General features: G+C 40.0%; 1 protein-coding gene across 3 annotated transcripts in view; it reads right to left on the reverse strand.

Annotated features, from left to right (window-relative positions):
* Window positions 1–21,819, reverse strand: part of CATSPERB (cation channel sperm associated auxiliary subunit beta) — a 105,840-nt gene that overhangs the window by 44,806 nt on the left and 39,215 nt on the right. For all 3 annotated transcript variants that reach the window (XM_058740042.1, XM_058740040.1, XM_058740041.1), the window contains 5 exons: window positions 19,073–19,139; window positions 18,756–18,802; window positions 17,975–18,127; window positions 16,263–16,415; window positions 8,889–9,033 (listed from right to left, as the gene is read on the reverse strand). In XM_058740042.1, coding sequence (XP_058596025.1) covers window positions 8,889–9,033; window positions 16,263–16,415; window positions 17,975–18,127; window positions 18,756–18,802; window positions 19,073–19,139 — 565 coding nt within the window. The remainder of the gene's footprint in view (window positions 1–8,888; window positions 9,034–16,262; window positions 16,416–17,974; window positions 18,128–18,755; window positions 18,803–19,072; window positions 19,140–21,819) is intronic.

Raw genomic sequence — 21,819 nt, forward strand, 5'->3', positions numbered from 1 at the left:
TCCTTTCCCTTAAGTTCATCTGTTTTGTCTCTTAAAGTCATCTTGTGAGTGAGGTCATATGATTTTTGTCTTTCTCTGACTAATTTCATTTATCATAATACCCACCAGCTCCATCCACGTAGTTGCAAATGGCAAGACTTCTTTCTTTTTGATTGCCGAGTAATACTCCGCTGTATATATATACCACATCTTTTTTATCCATTCATCCATCGATGGACATTTGGGCTCTTTCCATACTTTGGCTATTGTTGATAGTGCTGCTATAAACATGGGAGTGCGTGTATCCCTTCGAAACAGCACCCCTGTATCCCATGGATAAATGCCTAGTAGTGCAATTGCTGGGTCGTAGGGTAGTTCTATTTTTAGTTTTGTGAGGAACCTCCATACTGTTTTCCAGAGTGGCTGCACCAGCTTGCATTCCCAAGACATGTTTCTTTAGTTTCTATCTATACTTTGTCATAGTTCATCATTTATATTGACAATTTAGTTCCATTTTCTTAGGTGTTATTTTTACTGCTTGCAAAGTAATCTTATTTAGCCTATTTCAATTTTTATTTCATAATATGTGCTGTTGATTCTCTGTTTGCCTTTTCCTCCAGATCCATCCTTAGACTTCCTCTTCCCTGTTTGCTACACTGGAAGGCTGACCTCTACAAACTGCAATACTTGTGCTCTGTTTCCAGAAGGCTTCTGATTGGGTTTGGCACTAGCAGGAGAGAAGAACAAGGGAAGGAGAGAAAAGTCTAGGTAGTTTTTCCCTGCCTTTCTCCCTACTTTAGTGATACAGTTCTGGCAGTAGCTTTGAGCCTCCAACACTATTCCTCTTATAGGACAGCCCCTCTTCCATCCCAGCTTTGACTGGGCTTGGGTGATATTATTACCTATCTACTATCTATCTGTCTACCTATAATCTATTTATTTGCACTACCTCTGTTTTAAAATGTTTATTTATTTAAATGTTTATTTATTTTTGAGAGAGAGAGAAATAGCGTGAGTGGGGGAGGGGCAGAGAGAGTGGGAGACACAGAATCCGAAGCAGGCTCCAGGCTCTGAGCTGTCAGCGTGTAGCCTGACATGGGGCTCAAACTCACCATTTGTGAGATCATGACCTGAATTGAAGTCGGATGCTTCACTGACTGAGCCATCCAGGCGCCCCAAAATGTTTGTTTATTTTGAGAGAGAGAGGGAGAGAGAGAGCGAGTGTGCACACACACACGCAGGTCGGGGAGGGGCAGAGAGAGAGGGAGAGAGAGAATCCCAAGCAGGTTCCCCGGTGTCAGTGCAGAGCCCATTGTGGGGCTCAATCTTATGACCTGAGTTGAAATCAAGAGTCGGATGCTTAACAGGCGCCCCAATTTGCATTGCCTCTTAAATCCGAGGACTGTAATGGTTTTCTCCCATTGCTAATCTCTGGGTACTTCAGTGTCATTGTTGGTTCCTTTAGCTCTGTCCACTGCTCTGAAAATCGTCTCCTTATAAAGGCTCTTCAGGTGAAACACTCGAGTGGAATTGTATTTGCTGCCAGGACTAGAAGTGGCACAGTATTTTTACTAGAAATGTCCATGGAAAATAGAATATCCAGGCTGGATTCTGGGACGGAGTCGCTCACATATTCAAGGAATGCACAGATGACCTCTATGCCTGGTAGTTATCGTGACACTGGCAGTCCACAGCAAGCAAGGGCATCACAGTTACTCAAAGTATTACTGCAGTGGCAGGGGATGGCGTGTCTGTGGGCGGCTGCACTTTAAATGATCAAATGCGGTTGCTGTACCTAACAACGATGACAACTACAAAGATTTTTTCAAAGATTTTCACGAAGACGGTAGGGTGATACGACTTTATGGATATACCAAAGAGCTTACAAACAACAACGACAACTCATGACCTTGAGTATTCAGCTCAAGGCCATAGTAGAAAACCTGACAGCTTTATGGGGAGAAAAGAACCTCACTTCATACCACACACGAAAAGAGAAAGGTCACGTAGACCTATACAACCAACCTAGGACAATCTGCTAGAAGGAAACAGGAAAGGATCTTCATAACTTTGGGATAGGCAAAGATTTCTCAAACAGGATATAAGAACAAGTACTTGCCATACAAGAAAAGATGGATAAGCTGAACTTAAAAAAAATTTTTTTTCATGTTTATTTTATTTTTGAGAGAGAGCATGAGCGGGGGAAGGACAGAGAGAGAGAGAGAGAGACACACAGAATCCGAAGCAGGCTCCAGGCTCCAAGCTGTCAGCACAGAGCCTAACACGGGGCTCGAACTTATGAACCGTGAGATCATGACCTGTGCCACAGTTGGATGCTTAACTGACTGAGCCACCCAGGTGCCCCGATAAGCTGAACTTTTAAAAACCAATAATTTTGCCCCTCACAGGACACCATAAAGAGAACAGAGGGGTGCCTGGGTGGCTCAGTTGGTTAAGTGTCCGACTTCGGCTCAGGTCACGATCTCGCAGTTCGTGGGTTTGAGCCCCGTGTCGGACTCTGTGCTGACAGCTCAGAGCCTGGAGCCTGCTTTGGATTCTGTGTCTCCCCCACTCATGCTCAAAAATAAATAAACATTAAAAAAATACAAAATAAAATAAAAAAGAGAAGAGAAAAGACAAGCCATTGGTTGGAAAAAGATGTTTGCAAGTCATATTTCTGAAAGAGGACTCGTGTCCATAATACATTAAAAATTCAGAGCAATCAATCAAAAAGGTCATTCCAGTAAAACTAGATTACAAAGAGGCTTGAGATAACTTACCAAAAATATATAAAAATTGGTCAGTGAACATACGAAAATGTGCTACACATTATTACTCATGCAAAGCAAATCTTCAGCAGATATGGTTACATACTGATCACAATGGCTTTCTATTTAAAAGACTAACAACCTGAGTGCTGGAGAGGAGGAGGAGCAACGAGAATTCCTCCATGTTGCTCATGGGACAATAGATTGATGCAATTACTTTGGAGAAACGTTGATAGTACTTAACATTTTTTTCCACAAAAAGCCAAATAAACATACACTTTACGGTGCAGCAATTCTATTCCTAGGTATATGCCAAACAGAAACGAAAGCTCTGTCCAGAAAAAGACTAATACAAAAATGTTCATGGCTTCTCTATTTATAATCAGCACCCAATGGAAACAATTCAAATAACTACTAGAAGTGGAAGAGATACGGTATTCAGACAGTGGAAGACTACACAGTGGTGAAAAAGAACCAATTGCCGCATCAGTGTGGAGGAATATCACGGTCATAATGTTGACTGAGGAAAAAAATATATATGCATAATTGTATTTATGTGAAGTTCAAAATCAGATAAAACTAATCTATGGTATCAGAAGTCAGAATAATGGCAACCCTTAAAGGTATACTGATGGGAAAGTAGCATGAGGGAGCTTTCTGGAATACTGGAAGTATTCCACATCCCACTCTACTTTCCAACCCCTCCTAATACTACTCATAGCCATTTTCATTTATTTCATAATCCTGTGATGGCTGATCATTAGATTCTGAAATGCTAGGTCACAACTGCTGTCTCAATGAATATAGCAGCAAATACACCAAGAAGATGAAACTGATACCAACAGAAATTGAATAAAAGTTTAAAAATGAGCTGACAAAAATTGGATATATAATACATAAATGCAGTGGTGCAGTCCTGGAGAAACAGAATCAGAATTCTGTGGTGTCTCCTCATCGTTGAGTAAGGAAGAGCCAATACGGAGATTCTATGATGGTGGCACTGAATTCTGGTGGTGTTCATTGAGGACACAATACTGAGGTCGAAGAAACCTTGCTTTTTGAAGTTATAGCAGAAAGCTTCAGAAGGCTTATTGCTTAACATCATATCAGAGACCGGAAGAAACTGGTTTGAAACTAAACAGTAAAGAATGCTGACTTGTTAAAAACAAACAACAACAGTGAATCCAGCCTCACTCTTATCTTGGGAATAATCAATGTTTTTCTCACTGTGGTTAGACCTGATCAGTTATCTCTAAGTTTAGCCCCAGTTCCAAATTTACCCAATAATCTACAAACGTGCCACCGGAGCACTGTCTGGGAAGACTGTATTTCTGAAGGCAAATCTCCTTGCCTATGAAGTTATTGATTGAATTTCAGTTTTATCTTTTATTCAATGGATAGCTTCATCGTCTTGTGAACACCTAACAAAATGGACCAAAACGTATGTATGAAAACTATAATCCCCTTTAAAGAAAACATGGGAGTAAATCTTTATGACCTCGGATTAGGCAATGGTTGTTTCCTTAGAGATGACACCTAAAGTGCAAACAACAAAAGGAAAAATAGACAAATAGAACTTCATCAAAATTAAAAATGTTTGTGAATCAAAAGTCACCATCAACAAGTCAAAAAGATAACCCAGAATGAGAGAAAACGCATCCAAATCATGTATCTGTTAAGGGACAAATATCCAAAATATATAAAGTTCTCTTACGACTCAACAATAAAAAGACAATTAACCCAACTTTAAGATGGGTAAAGGATTTGATCAGACATTTCTCCAAAGACGTACAAATGGCAGCCAAAAACATGGAAAGCTGCTTAACATCATTAGTCACTAGTGAAACGCAAATCAAAACCACAATGAGATACATTTTCTCACTCAAGTAATTAAAATAAAGAAGACAGACAATAAATAATAAGTGTTGGTGTGGGTGTGGAAAAATAAATCTCACGCATTGCTGGTGGGAATGTGAAACAGTACAGAGTTTGGCATCTCCTCACACTGTAAACACAGAGTTACCGTATGACCCAGCTATTAGACTCCTACACACGTACCCAAGGGAACTGAAACCATGTTTCTACACAAAAATTTGAACATAAATGTTCATAAAAGCGTGATTCATAAGAGCTAAAAAGTGTTTAAACATCAAATGTCCATCAACTCAAATGTCCTAATAAACAAAATGTGCCATATCCATAAAATGGAATATTATTCGATCATAAAGAGGAATAAAGTACTAATAACCTGCTAGAACATGAGTAAAAACCTCAAGACATGGGGGTGCCTGCGTGGCTCAGTTGGTTGACTGCCCAGCTCCGGCTCAGGTCAGGATCTCTGGGTTTGTAAGTTCGAGCCCCACGTCAGTCTTGCTTCTGTCAGCGCAGAGCCTGCTCTGGATCCTCTGTCTTCCCTCTCTCTGCTCCTCCCTCGCTTGTGCGCGTGCTCTCTCTCTCTCTCATTCAAAAATAAATATTAAAAAAAAAAAGCCGATGGGGCACCTGGGTGGCTCAGTTGGTTGAGCATCTGACTTCAGCTCGGGTCATGATCTCGCAGTTCATGAGTTCGAGCCCCACATCAGGCTCTATGCTGACAGCTCAGAGCCTGGAGCCTGCTTCGGATTCTGTGTCTCCCTCTCTCTCTGCCCCTCCCCCGTTCATGCTCTGTCTCTCTCTCAAAAATAAACATTAAAAAAAAAAAAAAAAAAAGACCTGAAGACAAGAGAAATAAGCCAGTCACAAAAGGACAAAAAGTGTATGATTCCACTTATCTGAGGTCCCTAGAGTAGTCAAATTCACAGGGACAAAGGTAGTGGCCTGAGGCTCGAGGGAAGGAAAAATGGGGAGTTACTGTTTAGTGGGTACAGGATTTTAGTTCGGGAAGATGGAAGAGATCTGGCAGGAGATGGACGGTATTGATGGTGCCCAACAACGTGAATGTACTTGATGTCAGTTCATTGATGAACATGGCTCATTTAACACGGTTAAAATGCTAAATTTTGTGCTAGGTATATTTTGCCACAAAAATAAGTAACAGACAAAAACAAAAGCACCAGCAACAATCAAAATAGGGAAAAGAACGATATGTCAAAACATACAAAAGAAAGTGCTAAGGGAAGAAAGAAAATTCTGATGTAACAGGTCACACCACTCTACACCCAGCCCTTTTAGGTAATCTTGAGAGAAGGAAGATAAATCAACAAAATCCTGAGGACTCTCAGGAATATTCTCCTAACAAGAGAGAAGTTGACAATGGATGAGATGGTTCTCAAAGGAAAAAATCAAACCCTCTTGAGTGTAGCCAGGTTTACCACCTTCCAAGGCACTGTCCTAGCAGAACAAGTTCAAGTGCTACCTTGATGAGGTGAAGCAAACAGGTTTCAAGAATAACTCACCAACATTATATTAGAGCAAACAGAAGATCTGACCGGTGCTACACACTTTTGTGATGGATTAGAAAGAAAGGAGGATCGGAGATAGAAGGAGGAGAAGACATAGTGAGGGAAAAGGGGAAAAGAGGGAGGTGGGGAAGAGCAGAGGGGAAGAGGAATGAAAACGCAGAGAAGGAAGGTACTATAGCATTTAAAAGACATAAAGAATCCAGTGGAGACGAAGCCTGTCTCAAGATAAGGTAAAATATCCCCCATATTTTGCATCAAAAGACCTTAATAAGTTAATAGATTCAACAAAACAAGATCTCAAAGACCTAGTAATTGAATAACAAAATAAAATGAGAATGCAGATCATAGAGATGTAGACCTGAACAGAGAACCGTGTTCCTTTAACATTCTAGGCTCCAAGACTGGTTAACAAAATTCAACTGATTTGGAAAAGATTGGGCATCTGTCCATAACTGTTTCTTTTGCTGCACAATAAACTGAGAGGAGCTATGTGAGCTTGGTCAACAAAATCACAAAATTAAAGTAGATTGAGAGTCATATACCATTTATACAATGCCACCTCTTACAAATCATGTGATTTTAGTTGCATCAATTTGAAAAAGTAGGCTAACCTTACCTACGTCAGCTGGGATGCTGTGAATGTTAAACGCTAAGCATTTGTGCTAAGCACAAATGTAGCTCAGTAAGTGGGAGTATATTATTGTCTATTGAGAAAGTAAAACATCACAGAAATTTTAAATGAGAGCTTAGCATGATGTTCCAGGGTCCCCCTCTTTAGGGCTGTTCATAGGGTCCTACTTTAGTAGATCCTAAAACTCTATCACCCCCTGGAGGATTCTGGGAAGACTGTAGAGTAGGAAGTCCCAGGAATCTGTCGGCCGACAACAATTGCACTGGCAGAGTATATCTGATGTAATTACTTTGGAATTCTGGAGTCTATTGAAGGCTTGCAACTTCCGGAGTAAGGCTTGGATGGTAAATTATGGTTAATGTCAGCCTTTGGCAGTATTTACCCATCCTCTACTCAAGCCACCTGGCAGGCAGCTGTGCACATATTCCTGGGGCAGTTTATAGGAGCCAGGGTGGGTAAAAAGATCCCTGTCCTCCAAATATTGGGATCTGTGTTCCAATCTTTTCATGATAAAAACACTTAGACTAGGAATAAAAGATTATCTCAATATAATAAAAGCCATTTATGAGAAATCCACAGTGAGCATTATACTCAATAGTGAAAGACTGAAAGCTCTTCTTCTAAGATCAGGAATGAGACAAGAATGTCTGCTTTCACCACTTCTATTCAACACAGTACTAGAAGTTCTAGCCAGAACAATTAGGCCAGAAAAAAAAAAAAATACAAAGCATCTAAATCACAAAGGAAGAAGTAAAATGATCTCTGTTCACAGTGATATGATCCTATATGTTGAACCCCCAACAATTCTACCAAAAAAAGTTATAATAAACAAATTCAGCAAAGTAGCACAACATAAAATCAATACATAAAAATCAGTTGTATTTCAATATACTAACAATGAATAATCAGAAAAGGGAATTAGGAAAAAAATTCCATTTATAATATCATAAAAAAAAGAATAAAATCCTTAGGAATTAACATAACCAAGGAAACTAAGGGCAACCCACAGAATGGGAAAAAATGTTTGCAAATGTTTCATAAGGGATTAATATCCAGAATATATGGAGGACTTCTACAACTCAGCAATAAAAAACAAGTAATCTGATTAATAAATTGGCAAAGGACTTTAATAGAAATTTCTCCCAAGAAGATACGTAAATGGCCAATAAGAACAAGAAAAGATGATCAATCATTAGGAAAATGCAAATCAAAACTATGAGATACTACCTTATACCCATTAGAATGACCAATATCAACAACAACAACAACAACAACAACAGAAGATAACCAGTGTTGACAAGGATGCAGAGGAATTAGAACTCTTTTATGCTGGCGGTGGGAACGTAAAATGGCATAGCTACTATGGAAAAGAGAATTGCAATTTCTCAAAAACTTAAAAATAGAATTACCGTATGATTCAGCAAGTCCACTTCTGGGCGGACACCCAAAAGAATTGAAAGCAGGGTTTCAAAGAGATATTTGTATACCTATGCTCATAGCAGTGCTATTCAAAATAGCTAAAACATGGAAGCAACACAAAGGTCCCTTGATGGGATGAATAGATAGGTAAAATGTGGTATATACATACAGTGGAATGTTATTTAGTCTGACAAATGAAGAAAATTCTGACACCTGCTACAACACGGATGAATCTTGAAGACATTATACTAAGTGAAACAAGCCAGTCACAAAAGGGCAAACACTGGAAGATTCCACTTATATGAGGGGCCTAGAGTAGTCAAAATCATAGACACAGAAAGCAGAATGGGAGTTGCTGGGCTGGGGGCAGGGGGAAATTAGGATTTATTTTTTAAGGGATACAGAGTGTTAGTTTTATAAGATGGAAAGAGTTCTGGAGATGGACAATGCTGATGGCAGATCGTTTTGAATGTACTTAATACCGTCAAACTGTACACTTCAAAAGTGAGCAACATGGTCAACTTCATGCTATGTGTATTTTGCCACAATAAAAATATTTTTTAAAAATCCGTCACCCCTAACAGGTTTGAGACCTTAAGATTAGTTGATTAAAATGGCAGAATTTTTTCACGTATCTTCTAATCCCTGACTCACATGTCGTGCTTACGCCAATAAAAGTGAATTCCTCACCTGCTTTCGTCAAGTAAACATTTCCACTTTGGGAGACAAAAGTAATATCTGAAGTATAAAAACTATGGTAAGTGTTCTTTATGATATCATCGTGAAAGTCCGCTAAAAATTCGAAAGTGTTGCCGCCGTCGACCGAAAACCATACCTAAGTAAATAAAAAGATAAGAGCTCACTGAAGAGGCTGCCATCTGACCGTCAGCATTCGCCTATCAGCCTTATCTTCCTAGGTAAGCAGAGTCCTACAGCATGGCCTTCCCCATGTTCCCACGCATCCATCGCACGCACGCGTGCACGCACGCCCGTACCGACTCCTTACCCACTTCATCAACGCTCTGGTTCTTTCCTAGGGCCTGGATGACAGTGTACGTGGCCGAGTCACAGGTCTACACAGTGTGCGTGGTGAATGCGTAAGAGAATGAAGGTATCCCGTCATCTCCCAAGTGGGGCCCCTTTGATTCTAAAAGGATGAAATGTTGGGTGTACTTGGACAGGAAGGAGCGAGCTCACCTCATACTGACATGAGACTTTCACGTTCCAGGCATCCAGCCGATCTGGATGTGAACGTGTTTTGTGTGGAAGAGGCCCCGGACACTTGCAAGAGTGTGTCCTGGGACCTTGGTAAATCCTCACGTATACTCCACCATAGCACGTGAGTGTCTCTATCCCCTCATCTTTCAGTTACGGGTTGCTTGAAGACAAATCAGATCCTGTATTGGATGAATCCTGCCTGCTACCTTTTTTAATAGCCTAAGTCTTATTCACATGAAGATTTCAGGTTTTTAAAGTTCTTTTTAAAAATGAATTTTAATGACAAGTTATACCTGCAAATGGGCTTTTCTTAAATTTAACACATTATAAATGCAGCTGAAGTCTCTTTGACCACCGTCCAAATAATTTTCCTTTTATACCTCTATGGTCTCCTCTATCCCTTCCCAGACTCCTCCCTTTTTTTCTTAGTTAATATAGCTAAGGGTTGATTAATTTTGTCGGCCTTTCAACTTTCAAAGAACCAACTCTTAGTTTTGTTGATTTTTCCTATTATTTTTGTATTCTCTATTGCCTTTATCTCTGTTCTAATTTTTATTATTTCCTTCCATCTATTGACTTTGGGTTTGATTTGTTCTTTTTTATAGTTCCCTAAGGTGTAAAGTCAGGTTGTTGATTTGAGATTTTTCTTCCTTATTAATGTGTGTGTTTGTAGCTATAATCTTTCCTGTTAGTATTGCTATTGGGCATCCCATAAATTTGGTGTGTTTTGTTTTCATTTTCATTTTAACATTTTTTAAGATGTTTTTATTTATTTTTGAGAGAGAGAGAGTTCTAGTGAGAGAGAGGCAGGGAGAGGGAGAGAGAGAGAGAGAGAGAGAGAGAGAGAGAGAGAGAGAGAGAGAATCTGAAGGAGGCTCCAGGCTCTGAGCTGTCAGCACAGAGGCCGACGTGGGGCTTGAACTCACGAACCAAAAGGTCATGACCTGAGCTGAAGTTGGATGCTTAACCACCACCCAGGCGCTCCTTCATTTTAATTTTCTTAAGATATTTTCTAATTTTCCTTCTGACTACATCTATGACTCACTGGTTGTTTAAAAACGTGTTGTTTTAATTCCCATATACTTGTGGATTTTCCAGTTTTCTTTCTACTATAGATTTCTGGTTTTGTTCCATTATGATCAGAAAAAAACACTGTATAATTTCAGTCACTTTAAATGTGTTGAGACTTTTTTGTGGCCTTGCTTATGTTCTGTCCTAAAGAATTCTCTGGTGTCTTTTGAGAAGCATTTATATTCTGCTGTTGTCAAGTGGAGTCATCTGATTATGTCTGTTAGGTCTAATTGGTCTACAGTGTGGTTCAAGTCTTCTGTGTTCTTACTTATCTTCTGTCTGGTTTTTCTATCCATTATTGAAAGCGGGGTATTGAAGGCTCCTACTGTTACATTGCTGTTTTTCCCTTCAATTCTTTTAAAGTTTGCTTCATTATATTTAGGAGCTCTGATGGCTTGGAGCATAAATATTTATAATTGTTAGATCTTCTTGGTGAATTGAACTTTTATTCTTATATAATGTCCTTCTTTGTCTCTTCCAACACTTTTTGACTAACGGTTTATTTTGTATGGTATTAGTACAGCCAACCCTGCTCTCTTTTGGTAACTATTTGATGGAATATTTTTTTCAATCCTTTTACCTTCAGGTTATGGGTGTGCTTAGATCTAAAGTGAATTTCTTGTAGACAGAACATGGTTGCATCCTGAGAGTTTTTCTCCATGTTTTTTGTTTTTATAGATTCAGCTTATGTTTGTCTTTTGACTGGGGAATTTAATCCATTTACGCCTAAAGTAATTACTGATACGGAAGGACTTACTATTGCCATTTGGTTTGTGTTTTTGTGCGTCTTGTAGCTTCTGTTCCTCCTCTTTTCCTCTCTTACTGCTTTCTTTAGCATTTCACTGATTATCTGTAGTGACATTCTTTGATTCCCTTATTTTCTTGTGCATATATCCTATACATTTTTTTCTTTGTGGTAACCATTGCACTAAAACATCTTAAAGTTATAGCATTCTTTTAAATCTGATAAAAACTTAACTTCATTGTGGGCAAAAGCTCCTCTTACATAGCACTGCCTTCCCACTTGATGTCAATGATGTCACAAATTACATCTTTTTATATATTTATTAACATAGGATTATAATTTTAAAAAATGATTTTCTCATTTAAATTCTATACGAGAATTAAAAGTGAACTTATGCACCAAAATTACAGTGCAAGTACTAAATTTGTCCATGTATTTACATTATTGGAAAACTTTTAAATTTTCATGTGACTTCTTGATGTTATCTAGAATCCTCTATTTTCACCTTGAAGGAGGCTCTTCAGTAATTTCTTTCCCTCTTTTCCTTCCTTCCTTCCTTCCTTCCTTCCTTCCTTCCTTCCTTCCTGACAGGTCTAGTTGTAATGAACTCCCTCATCTTTAGTTTGCCTGGAAAATCTTAATTTCTCCTTCAATTTTGAATGACAGTTTGCCAAATGTAGTATTCTTGATTGACATTTTTTTTCTCTCAGCACTTTGAATGTATTATCCCACTCACTTCTGGCTTGCAAGGATTCTGCTGAGAAATCCACTGATAATCTTACAGAAGTTCCAATGTATATAATGAGCCACTTTTTTCTCATTGCTTTCAAGATTCTTTGTTGACTTTTGACATTTCGATTATGTCTCAGTGTTGGTCTCTTTGGATTTATCCTGATTGGAATTCTTTAAGCTTCTTTAATTTATACATCCATTTCTTTCCTCAGCTTTGGAAAATTCCAGTCATTACTTCTTTAAATAAGTTCTTCCTCTCTTTCTTCTCCTTCTGTAATTCCCATAGTGCATAGATAGGTCTGTTTGATAGTCCTTGTAAGTCTCTGAGACTCTCTTCACTTTTCTTCATTTTTTTTTGCTTTTCGCTTCTCTGACTTGATGATTTCAAATAATAAGTCTAACGTCCACTCCTCTAGTATTTCAGCTCAGTTATTGTATGCTGCAGCTCTAGAACTTCTGTTTGACCTTTTTTATAGTTCCTATCTATTTTTGATATTCTCCATTAGTTCATTATTTTCTTTATTTCTTTTAGCTGTCTAGCCGTGCTCACTTCTAGTTCGTTGAACATCTTTATGACAGTTGTTTAAAATTCTTTGTCAGGCAGCTCATAAGTCTGCATTTCTTTACGGTCATTTCCTGGGGTTTTATTCTGTTCCTTTGATTGGGCCATGTTTCCCTGTTTCTTTGCATGCCTTGTGATGCTATTGTTTTGAGACTTGGGCATTTGATTACACAACCACTTCTCCCACTGTTTATGGACTGGCTTCACGCAGACCTTTACCAATTAGACCAGCTAGAGGCTCTAGGACTTCTGCAATCTCTTCCAAGGATGTGTTTTCTCTGGCTTGTGCTGTGTTTTTAGTTGTTTCAAGTTGCCTAAGCAGTTTATCCCTCTCCTTCCAGACACCCATAAGCTCTTGCTGCTCCTGGCATGTGCCTGTAGAACTGCAGCTTTAAAGTGCTGCAGAGGTCATATCTGTTTTCAACAGTTTCCGAACAAGGCTGCCAGTTCCATCAGTGCTCTGAGTTAGGTGACACAGATTCCCCAGTCTGGCCAGAATGTTGGACACACAGTTAATTATTTTGTTTCCATCCTGAGGGAGGATCCCCGGAGGGGAAGGCTTCCTCCAAGTGGTGCTGCATTAAGTCAAATAGAAGGAGAGTCATGGATGGATATGGAAAATGCCGTAAGTCTTCCTATCCCTTTTGTTGGAATCTCTTGGGCTTTAGGTTGGTCTGGATGCTGTAGCTTCTCAAATGGATTCTGGAGTTCTTTCAAAGGCATTGTGGTCTGTACATTGTTATATTGGTGTCTCTGGGGGGAAGGGGATGTCTGATGCCTCCTGCTCCGCCATCTTGCCCGTGCAGTTTCCAAAAAATTCCGCCAGTTCCATCAGTGCTCTGGGTTAGGCAAGACTGAAACCAGTCCCTTGAGCCTCCCTCAGACAAGCCAGAATGTTGGATGCAAGGTCCGCTCTTTTGTTTTTATCCCAAGGGAAGCTCCCTTGTGTGGGAGGTTTCCTCCTGGTTGTGCCATGCTAAGGTGGTTGGGGGTGGGGCACAGATGGGCAAATTTTCCCACGCAAAAGGGGTAGAATCCCTTTTTGGTTTTATGTTGGTCTGGTGCTGTAGCTAATCAACTGGTCTCTAGAGTTCTTGCAAAGACACTCTGATCTGTATTTTGTAGCTAACTCACTGTGTCTACGGGAGAACAAGGGCCCAAAGATTCTAACTCTGCTGTCTTGCAGAACCAGAATTCTTTTTAATGGAAGTGATGCTATCTATTTTAATGGTCACTGTTTTTTTACGTCTTGTTTTAAGATGCTTTCCCTATCCTGATTTCAGAAAGGCATTTACTTCTATTTTCCTGTAAAAGTTCTTATACTTAAATTATTCATCCATCAGGAGTTGGACTTGATGTATGTTGCAACATTTTCCATATGTAACCAATGGTTCCCACCCTATTTTAAGCAATCTTTTATTTTCCCCTCAGCTGTGATGCTATTTTTAGCCTCGATCAACATTCTAGATATGGATGGGTCTATTTGCTTTCTCTTTCATTCCATTGGTCAGTTGGTCTGTTCCTGGGTCAAAACACATTATAATTATGAAAACTTTTTAAAAAAGTGTTAATATCTGGTAGTACAAATCCCTCATCTTTATTCTTCTTTAGATGCGTCTTGGGTGCCTGGGTGGCTCAGTTGGTTAAGTGTTTGACTCTTGATTTGGGCTCAGGTCATGATTTCATGGTTCATGGGATCAAGTCCCACATCAGGCTCTGTCCTGACAGTGCAGAGCCTGCTTGGGATTTTCTCTCTCTCTCTCTCTCTCTCTCTCTCTCTCTCTCCCTCTCCCTCTCCCTCTCCCTCTCCCTCTCCCCCCCCCCCCCCACGCCCTTCCCCTGCTCGGGCTCTCTCTTGCTCTCAAAATAAATAAATAAACTCAAAAAATAAAAAAAAAGAAGTGTCTTGGTTATTCTTGGTCTTTCGTTTTTCCATATATACTTTTTTGGGGGGCTTTATTTAAAAAAATTTTTTTTATGCTGAGGTAGAGTTGATATACACTATACATGCTTTAGAATTAACTTAAACTCCACAACAAGCCTTGAGATTTTAATTAAAGTTGTATTAGATCTACAGATTAATTTAAGGAAGAAATGATATTATAAGTTTTCCTATTTACAAGTATGTTTTTATCTGTTTCTTCTTAAAGTTTTAAACGTCCTTCAATAAAGCTTATAATTTTCTACATATAAGTCTCAGAAATCTTTTCTTAGATTTATTCTTACATACTTTAAAATTTGTGTGTGTGTCGTTTTGCTTTGTTTTGTTTTTGCTGTTGTAAATAAGGTCTTAAAAATTATGCTTTCAGGGGTGCCTGGGTGGCTCAGTGCAGTTAAGCGTCCAACTCTGGATTTCGGCTCAGGTCATGATCTCATGGTTTGTGAGTTTGAGCCCTGCGTCTACCTCTGTGCTAACAGTGTGGAGCCTGCTTGGGATTCTCTCTCTCTCTCTCTCTCTGTCTCTCTCTCTGCCCCTTCCCTGCTCATGCTCACTCTCTTTCAAAATAAATAAACTTTAAAAAATTATGCTTTCAAATTTGCTGATCATGAGCAGAAATGAAACTGACTTTCCCTTCCACTGTTTAACTCTTTGCCTCTTTTTAATAATGTGTATGTACCTTTTAAGTGTTCAACATAGGCAATCAGATCTTCTGCAAGTAAATAGTTTGTTTACATTTTCTTACTCATGCCTTTGAATTCTTAATTTTTTTTTTGTCTCACTGCATTTCCTTCTGTACACTCTTTTACTTCCTAATCACCTCTTGATAAAACTCCAACTGTGGTTAAATACAACTCTCTGTCTTCTCCGATGTGTGTGGACCCCCACAACTGACCACAGAGAAGAACATACAATAATGCTGAACTGGTCGCACTTGGAATCCATGAGCACAAAGCCCAAGCAATTGTACTGCCTTCTCTCATCCGTCAATCCACCCTCCCGCTCTCGTAGGCAACTATCTCTCTCTGTTGTCTCTTTCCTCAAACCCCCAACGCTCCTCCACCCTCATGCTCAAACAATAACTGTGGTTTTTGTGGAGAAAATAAAAGATAAATTTCCACCCCCTTCCATTACCACATCTACCCACTTACCGGCTCTGGAATCCAAAAGCCCTCCCTTCTTCCTGGTACTGTATTTAGACATGTCGCTCCAGCAACTTTTCCCTCTCTCACCCGCATCACCAGTCTTTCCCTCTCTACTGAATAATTCCCATCTGCATAGCCTAATTCCTTCTGTCTCTTCCTCTTCTCTCTCTTTTTAAATTTTTTTTAATGTTTATTGTTGAGAGACAGAGACAGAGCACAAGTGGGGGAGGGGCGGAGGGAGGGAGACAAAGAATCTGAAGCAGGCTTCAGCCTCAGAGCTGTCAGCATAGAGCCTGACGGGTTGGGGGCGGGGGGTGGGAGTCGAACCTACAAACCGTGACATCATGACCTGAGCCCAAGTTGGACGCTTAACCAACTGAGCCACCCAGGTGCCCCTCTCCCTCTCCTCTTGACCTCCCTTCCTCCTGCTACCACTGCTGCATTTTACTGCTCTACTTTTCAGCAAAACTTTGCAAAGGATTTGTTTGTATTCACTCTCCTAATTCCTCTGCTCTCATTTTCTCTTCATTGGGCCTTCTATCTCCCTGATCATCAGAACGATGCTGTTTTTTACTTGACGTATAACCACTCAGCATAGAACAAGAGAATGATTTACACCTACCCTAGAGTGTGAAATGTCATGTGTACTCACCTGATCACCATAAGCATACAGAAAATGGCTTCGCGGATGGAATACCATTCCAACAGGAGAAGAGAATGATGAAGGAAATACGAAAAGTGGAAATTTTGGTTTTAATCCTGGTTTGTTATTTTTTAGGGTGCTCACAGAGACAGTGGTGGTTTTCTAGAAATAGATTAAGCATGAACAAATCATAAGAATTTTACCATTTATATTACTAGACGATGTTACAGTTTTTTGTGTTTCCTGTTACTTGGATTTTGATTAAGACAGGGACACATCCATTAGCACAGAAGAGAACTGGAAGGAGTGGCAACCATCAATATGTCTTTGCTCTGCTTCTCACTGCCTCATATGCCCATTTTATAGATGTTGAGCATGAGGTTTAGAAGATTAAATAATTTGTCCAAGCTTCTATAATAAATGGCATGGGGAAGTTTATTATAGAGCTATTGCTCAAATAGACCAATTCCAACGCCCATGCTTACAACTGTCATGGCACCCTACCTTTTAAAAGCGTGGATGCCTGGGTCACCTTACAACTCTACTTGGATCGTGGCGTTGAAGGGGGTCAGAAAGTGTACCCCAAGATATGCCACTGTGGTATAGAGATCATCGTTAAGCTGTAGACATTTAAGATTCAACAGATGCAGGAAAAAAAAGCCTTCCCTTCTCTGACTAAAAGCAGCAACTTCTGGGAAATAAAACTATCATTAATTCCTCTTCAGAGCAGATCTCCTTCCAGAAGGGAGAACCAAATAAAGCCCACCCCAAATCCCTCCTCCAGAGGAGTTTTATGGCCCTGAGGAGATGGGAAAACCATTCAAACCTGTATGAGCAAACATTATCACAAACTTTCTTATCTCCTGTTTGTTCTCCTGTTAGCCATTATCTTTTCAGTTGTTTTCCCTTAAGCGCCTTTCTCACCTGCCCCCTTAAACTATTAAGATGGTATATAATCCCCAAATTTGAACCACCTTTTTGAGTTTCTCATCACTGATTTTCAACCACATGTATGTACACTGCATGCGTAAATCGATTGTTTTCTCCTGTTATCTGTCTTTTATCAGTTTAATTTGCAGGGCCTCAAGAACTGAACTTAAGAGGGTAGAAGAAAATTATTTTTTCTCCACTAAAATTATAAGGGTAGGGCTAGTCCCATTTTTTGCTCATTTTATTTATTTATTTATTTATTTATTTATTTATTTACTGTTTATTTATTTTTGAGAGAGAGAGAGAGTGGGGGAAGAGGCAGAGAGAAAGAGGGAGAATCCAAAGCAGGCTCCAGGCTCTGAGCTACCAGCTCAGAGCCCGACATGGGGCTCGAACTCATGAACCACAAGATCATGACCTGCGCCAAGGTCAGACACTTAACTGACTGAGCCACCCAGGCGCCCCAGTTTTTGTTCATTTAAACGAATCAATTTATGGAACCTTAACCTTATATAGACCAAGCTCAGCTTATATTCTCCTGGAGAAGGAGTAAAGAAGAATCACTATGCAGACACCATCGTACTTTCTGTTTTCATCAAACTGAACGGTAAAGCAGAGGCACGAAATCCCTAACGTGCCTTAAACTATATTATCAACCACAAATAATTTTGTGGTGGTTAATTATAGCCACTCCTACTGCCAAAGATAACAAGAACTTGGAGATAAATTTGCAAGGGTAAATTTTCACTGTTGTGTCATCAAGAGTAACCTCCCGGGGCCGTAACGCTTACCTGGTTGGAGAAGAGGTAGACTCCAGCACTGTGCTCTTGGTCAACAAGAAACGTTACCAGAGTTGAAGCGATAGTTTTCCTTCCTTTTAAAATGTGAGGTAAGCAAGGTAACCATTGACGGAGTGGTTCTTTGCTGTAAAAACAAGAGCTTGACTACAAAAAGAGAAAGGAAAAGTTAATGCCAAAATAGAAGTTCTAATTAGTTCTCTTAAGCAGATACACTAGTGAGCCACTGTGTTCTCCTGATCAACCACAAATAATAGTGATAAATCTTTGCTGTCTGTGCTTCTCTTCCGGGGGGAGGGGAGTCCAGAAAACACTGCGAAGCCTCTCTTTCTGGCATGAATTGTTTTTCGAGAACTACTGTGTAGTTCCAGATTTAATGTAGCTAGGTAAGTACCGTTAAACCCAAGTAGAAACACAACTGGGCACGAAGAGGGATGAAGTCCTTCAGTCTGTAGAACTGCCATTTTTTTTTTAGATTAATAACAATCCATGAAATAATCCAAGAAATAAAATTCCTTACCTTTTTTTTTTTTTTTTTTACATTTTATTTATTTTTGATAGAGAGACAAAGCACAGGTGGGGGCAGGGCAGAGAGAGAGGGAGACACAGAATCCGAAGCAGGCTCCAGGCTCTGAGCTGTTAGCACAGAGCCCGACGAGGGGCTCGAACCCACGAACCGTGAGATCATGACCTGAGCCGAAGTTGGACGCCCAACCGACTGAGCCATCCAGGCACCCCTAAACTTTCTTACCTTTTAAAATATTTAAGAACATACCTCACTCAGGGTCCTGTTTCTCTCAAAGGTGATCGTAACATAATCAACTATAAAATACAAAGGTACAGAAATTAAAAGCAGCATCTACAGTTTTAAATGTATCATTAAGTACATTCAAATACAATGTTTTTTTTCACTCCTAACAGGGCCTGCCTCTTTCAGATTTAATTTCCCTCCCCCCTCAGTTTTAGGCCATTAACTTATATAAAATAAACCTACTTTTCTATTTCATTCTATTTTTATCTTATGTCATTTTATTTCATCTTTATACGCCATCTATGTTGAAAAAGGCCTGTTAGTATCTCTTCTCAGTTTACCTTCAAAGTGTTCTCTGTTGGCAAAACATTTTTCATTATACCACAATTTTCCTTTGACATAGTCAACCTACATAAAAGAAGAAATAAAAATATCATTTAGGCAATAGGGAGACTTGAGATATAAAAAGAGAAAAGCCTAATGAAAACTTCTAAAGTTTGACAATTTAGGAGTGTGAGGCAAATACATGGAGAAAAATTCTATGTCAACAAAGGAAATGGTTGGGCAAGAAACAAGAATTATAATATGGCATTTCCCCCCCCCGACATGTTGCTAAGTGAAAACAACAGATATGTTCGTATTTAGGATATAGTGGGAGCAAGTGAGGAGAGTTTGTATTCACAATTATTTAAATTTACATTGAAAAGTCACTGAGGGGGCACCTGGCTGGCTCAGCCGGTAGAGTGTGGGACTTCTGCTCTCTCGGTTGTTAAGTTCGAGCCCCACACTGGGGGTAGAGATTACTTAAAACTTAAATCTGTCAATAAACTAAATAAATAAATAAGTAAATAAATAAATGTATGTCACTGAAAACCTAAAAGATGTAGGGGACAGGAAGAAGCAGGGAGAGTATATACAAAGGAGCAAGTGGGACTTTTTTTTTTATTTATTTATTTATTTATTTATTTATTTATTTATTTTTTTTGGGACAGAGAGAGACAGAGCATGAACGGGGGAGGGGCAGAGAGAGAGGGAGACACAGAATCGGAAACAGGCTCCAGGCTCCGAGCCATCAGCCCAGAGCCTGACGCGGGGCTCGAACTCACGGACCGCGAGATCGTGACCTGGCTGAAGTCGGACGCTTAACCGACTGCGCCACCCAGGCGCCCCACAAGTGGGACTTTTTAATGTAGAGCTTTATGTAACTGTTTTGGTTTTTAATTATGGGAATGTATTACTGTTTGAAAATAGTCATTTCTAGATGTTGAAAATTCTAATTTCCCTTGCAACATGTTCTCTCTGTTTCAAGATCTTCGTCAAGCACTCCATTTTGATTTACACAGACAGAAAACATAGATATTAGGTAAAACGAGAGAAACAGCTCAGCACTGCTCATCACTGTTTCCTGTTCTCTTTATCTCCCCAACATCTGTGCTCATTGGTTTATTTTGTTAAAGTTCTCTCCTGAGTATTTTCCTTAGCTGGAATAACTGGGTGATACACTTTCCAAATTCTTTCTTAATTGGAAAGATGAATAATCTCTTGACTGGAAAAAGGATTTTTGGATTTTGGTTCCTCTGTCTTGATAGTCTGTAGATGTGTATTTTACTCTTTTCCAGCTTCTACTGCTGTATACGTGAACTCTAATGCCAGTGAGGTATATTTTGCTTTTGTTTCTTCTGTTTGGAAAGTTGTGGTATTTTCCCCTTAATCGTCAAATTCGGAAATATTATTAGGATATGCCCAAGCATACATCTTTTTCAATTCTTCCAGGATATAGTGGGTTTTTTTCAATAGATAGCCTTGGATCTTTCTTAATCTTGGTGTAATTTTCTTCTGCTATTTGTGTTATTGTTGCCTGTCTTCCATCTGTTCCTTTTTTATTCCTCCCCAAACTTCTCTCACCTCTTAGACTTGGATTATCCTCAAAGGCCTATCTTTGCCCCGTGATTTTTACCCATCTTCCCTGGTTTGAGAAGTTTCTTCCTCTTCATCTTCAGCACTGCTTATCTGCACCTCAACAGTGGCTCTTCTATCCCTCAATTTATTCCATTACAAAAAAACAATGTTTACTGATTCATTTTGAGAGAGAGCACAAGCAGAGAAGGAGCAGAGACCGAGGGAGGGAGAATGCCAAGCAGGCTCCATGCTGTCAGTGCAGAGCCCAAGGTGGGGCTTGAACTCACCAACCGTGAGTTAATGACTTGAGCCAAAAATCAAGAGTCGGATGCTTAACCAATGGAGCCACTCAGGTGCCCCAATTCATCCTATTTTTTAATTGCAGTGTGGTATTTAATCCCAGAGAGTACTTTCATGTGGCACTTGAAACTCTAAGCTAATAGATGCTGCTGGTCTTTTCTTAATATTTTTTTTTTCTTTTTTTTTTTTTCAACGTTTTTTTTTAATTTTTGGGACAGAGAGAGACAGAGCATGAACGGGGGAGGGGCAGAGAGAGAGAGGGAGACACAGAATCGGAAACAGGCTCCAGGCTCCGAGCTGTCAGCACAGAGCCCGACGCGGGGCTCGAACTCACGGACCGCGAGATCGTGACCTGGCTGAAGTCGGCCGCTTAACCGACTGTGCCACCCAGGCGCCCCAGCTGCTGGTCTTTTCTTTTCGCTAATATCTCAGTGCCAAGAACAGCAGCCATAGAACAGACGCTCATTGGATACTTGTTAAATGAGTCGATTCATTTTGTTGTTCTTCTTCATTTATCACCTTCTCCATCAGCAACTCTGCTGTATGGTCTGATTCTAACGATCTTTTGTGCTCTCTGCCTGCTGAGCTGGCTTAGACGTATTTTGAAGGGAGCACTCAAGTCTGGTTTGGGAAGCATCTCAGACTGTGAAGTAACAGAAGGCCAAGTGGTCTCTCCACCTCTGGGCTGCCATTCCCCCTCACCTCAGAACCAGAAAGAAGCTTCTCTGTTTCCATCTCCTTCACCCTGCTCACCTCAGGCACGGGGAGAAACCAGCCTTCCCACTGGGCTTTTTTTCTCCAGGAGGCCAGCCACTCTCACAAGGTTGACTGAAACCTTCTCTGGATTCCTGGATTTCTGCAAGCCAAGCGCTCTCCAGGAGCCTCCACC

This window comes from Neofelis nebulosa, chromosome 7 (assembly GCF_028018385.1).
Source record: "Neofelis nebulosa isolate mNeoNeb1 chromosome 7, mNeoNeb1.pri, whole genome shotgun sequence".
Taxonomy (NCBI): Eukaryota; Metazoa; Chordata; class Mammalia; order Carnivora; family Felidae; genus Neofelis; species Neofelis nebulosa.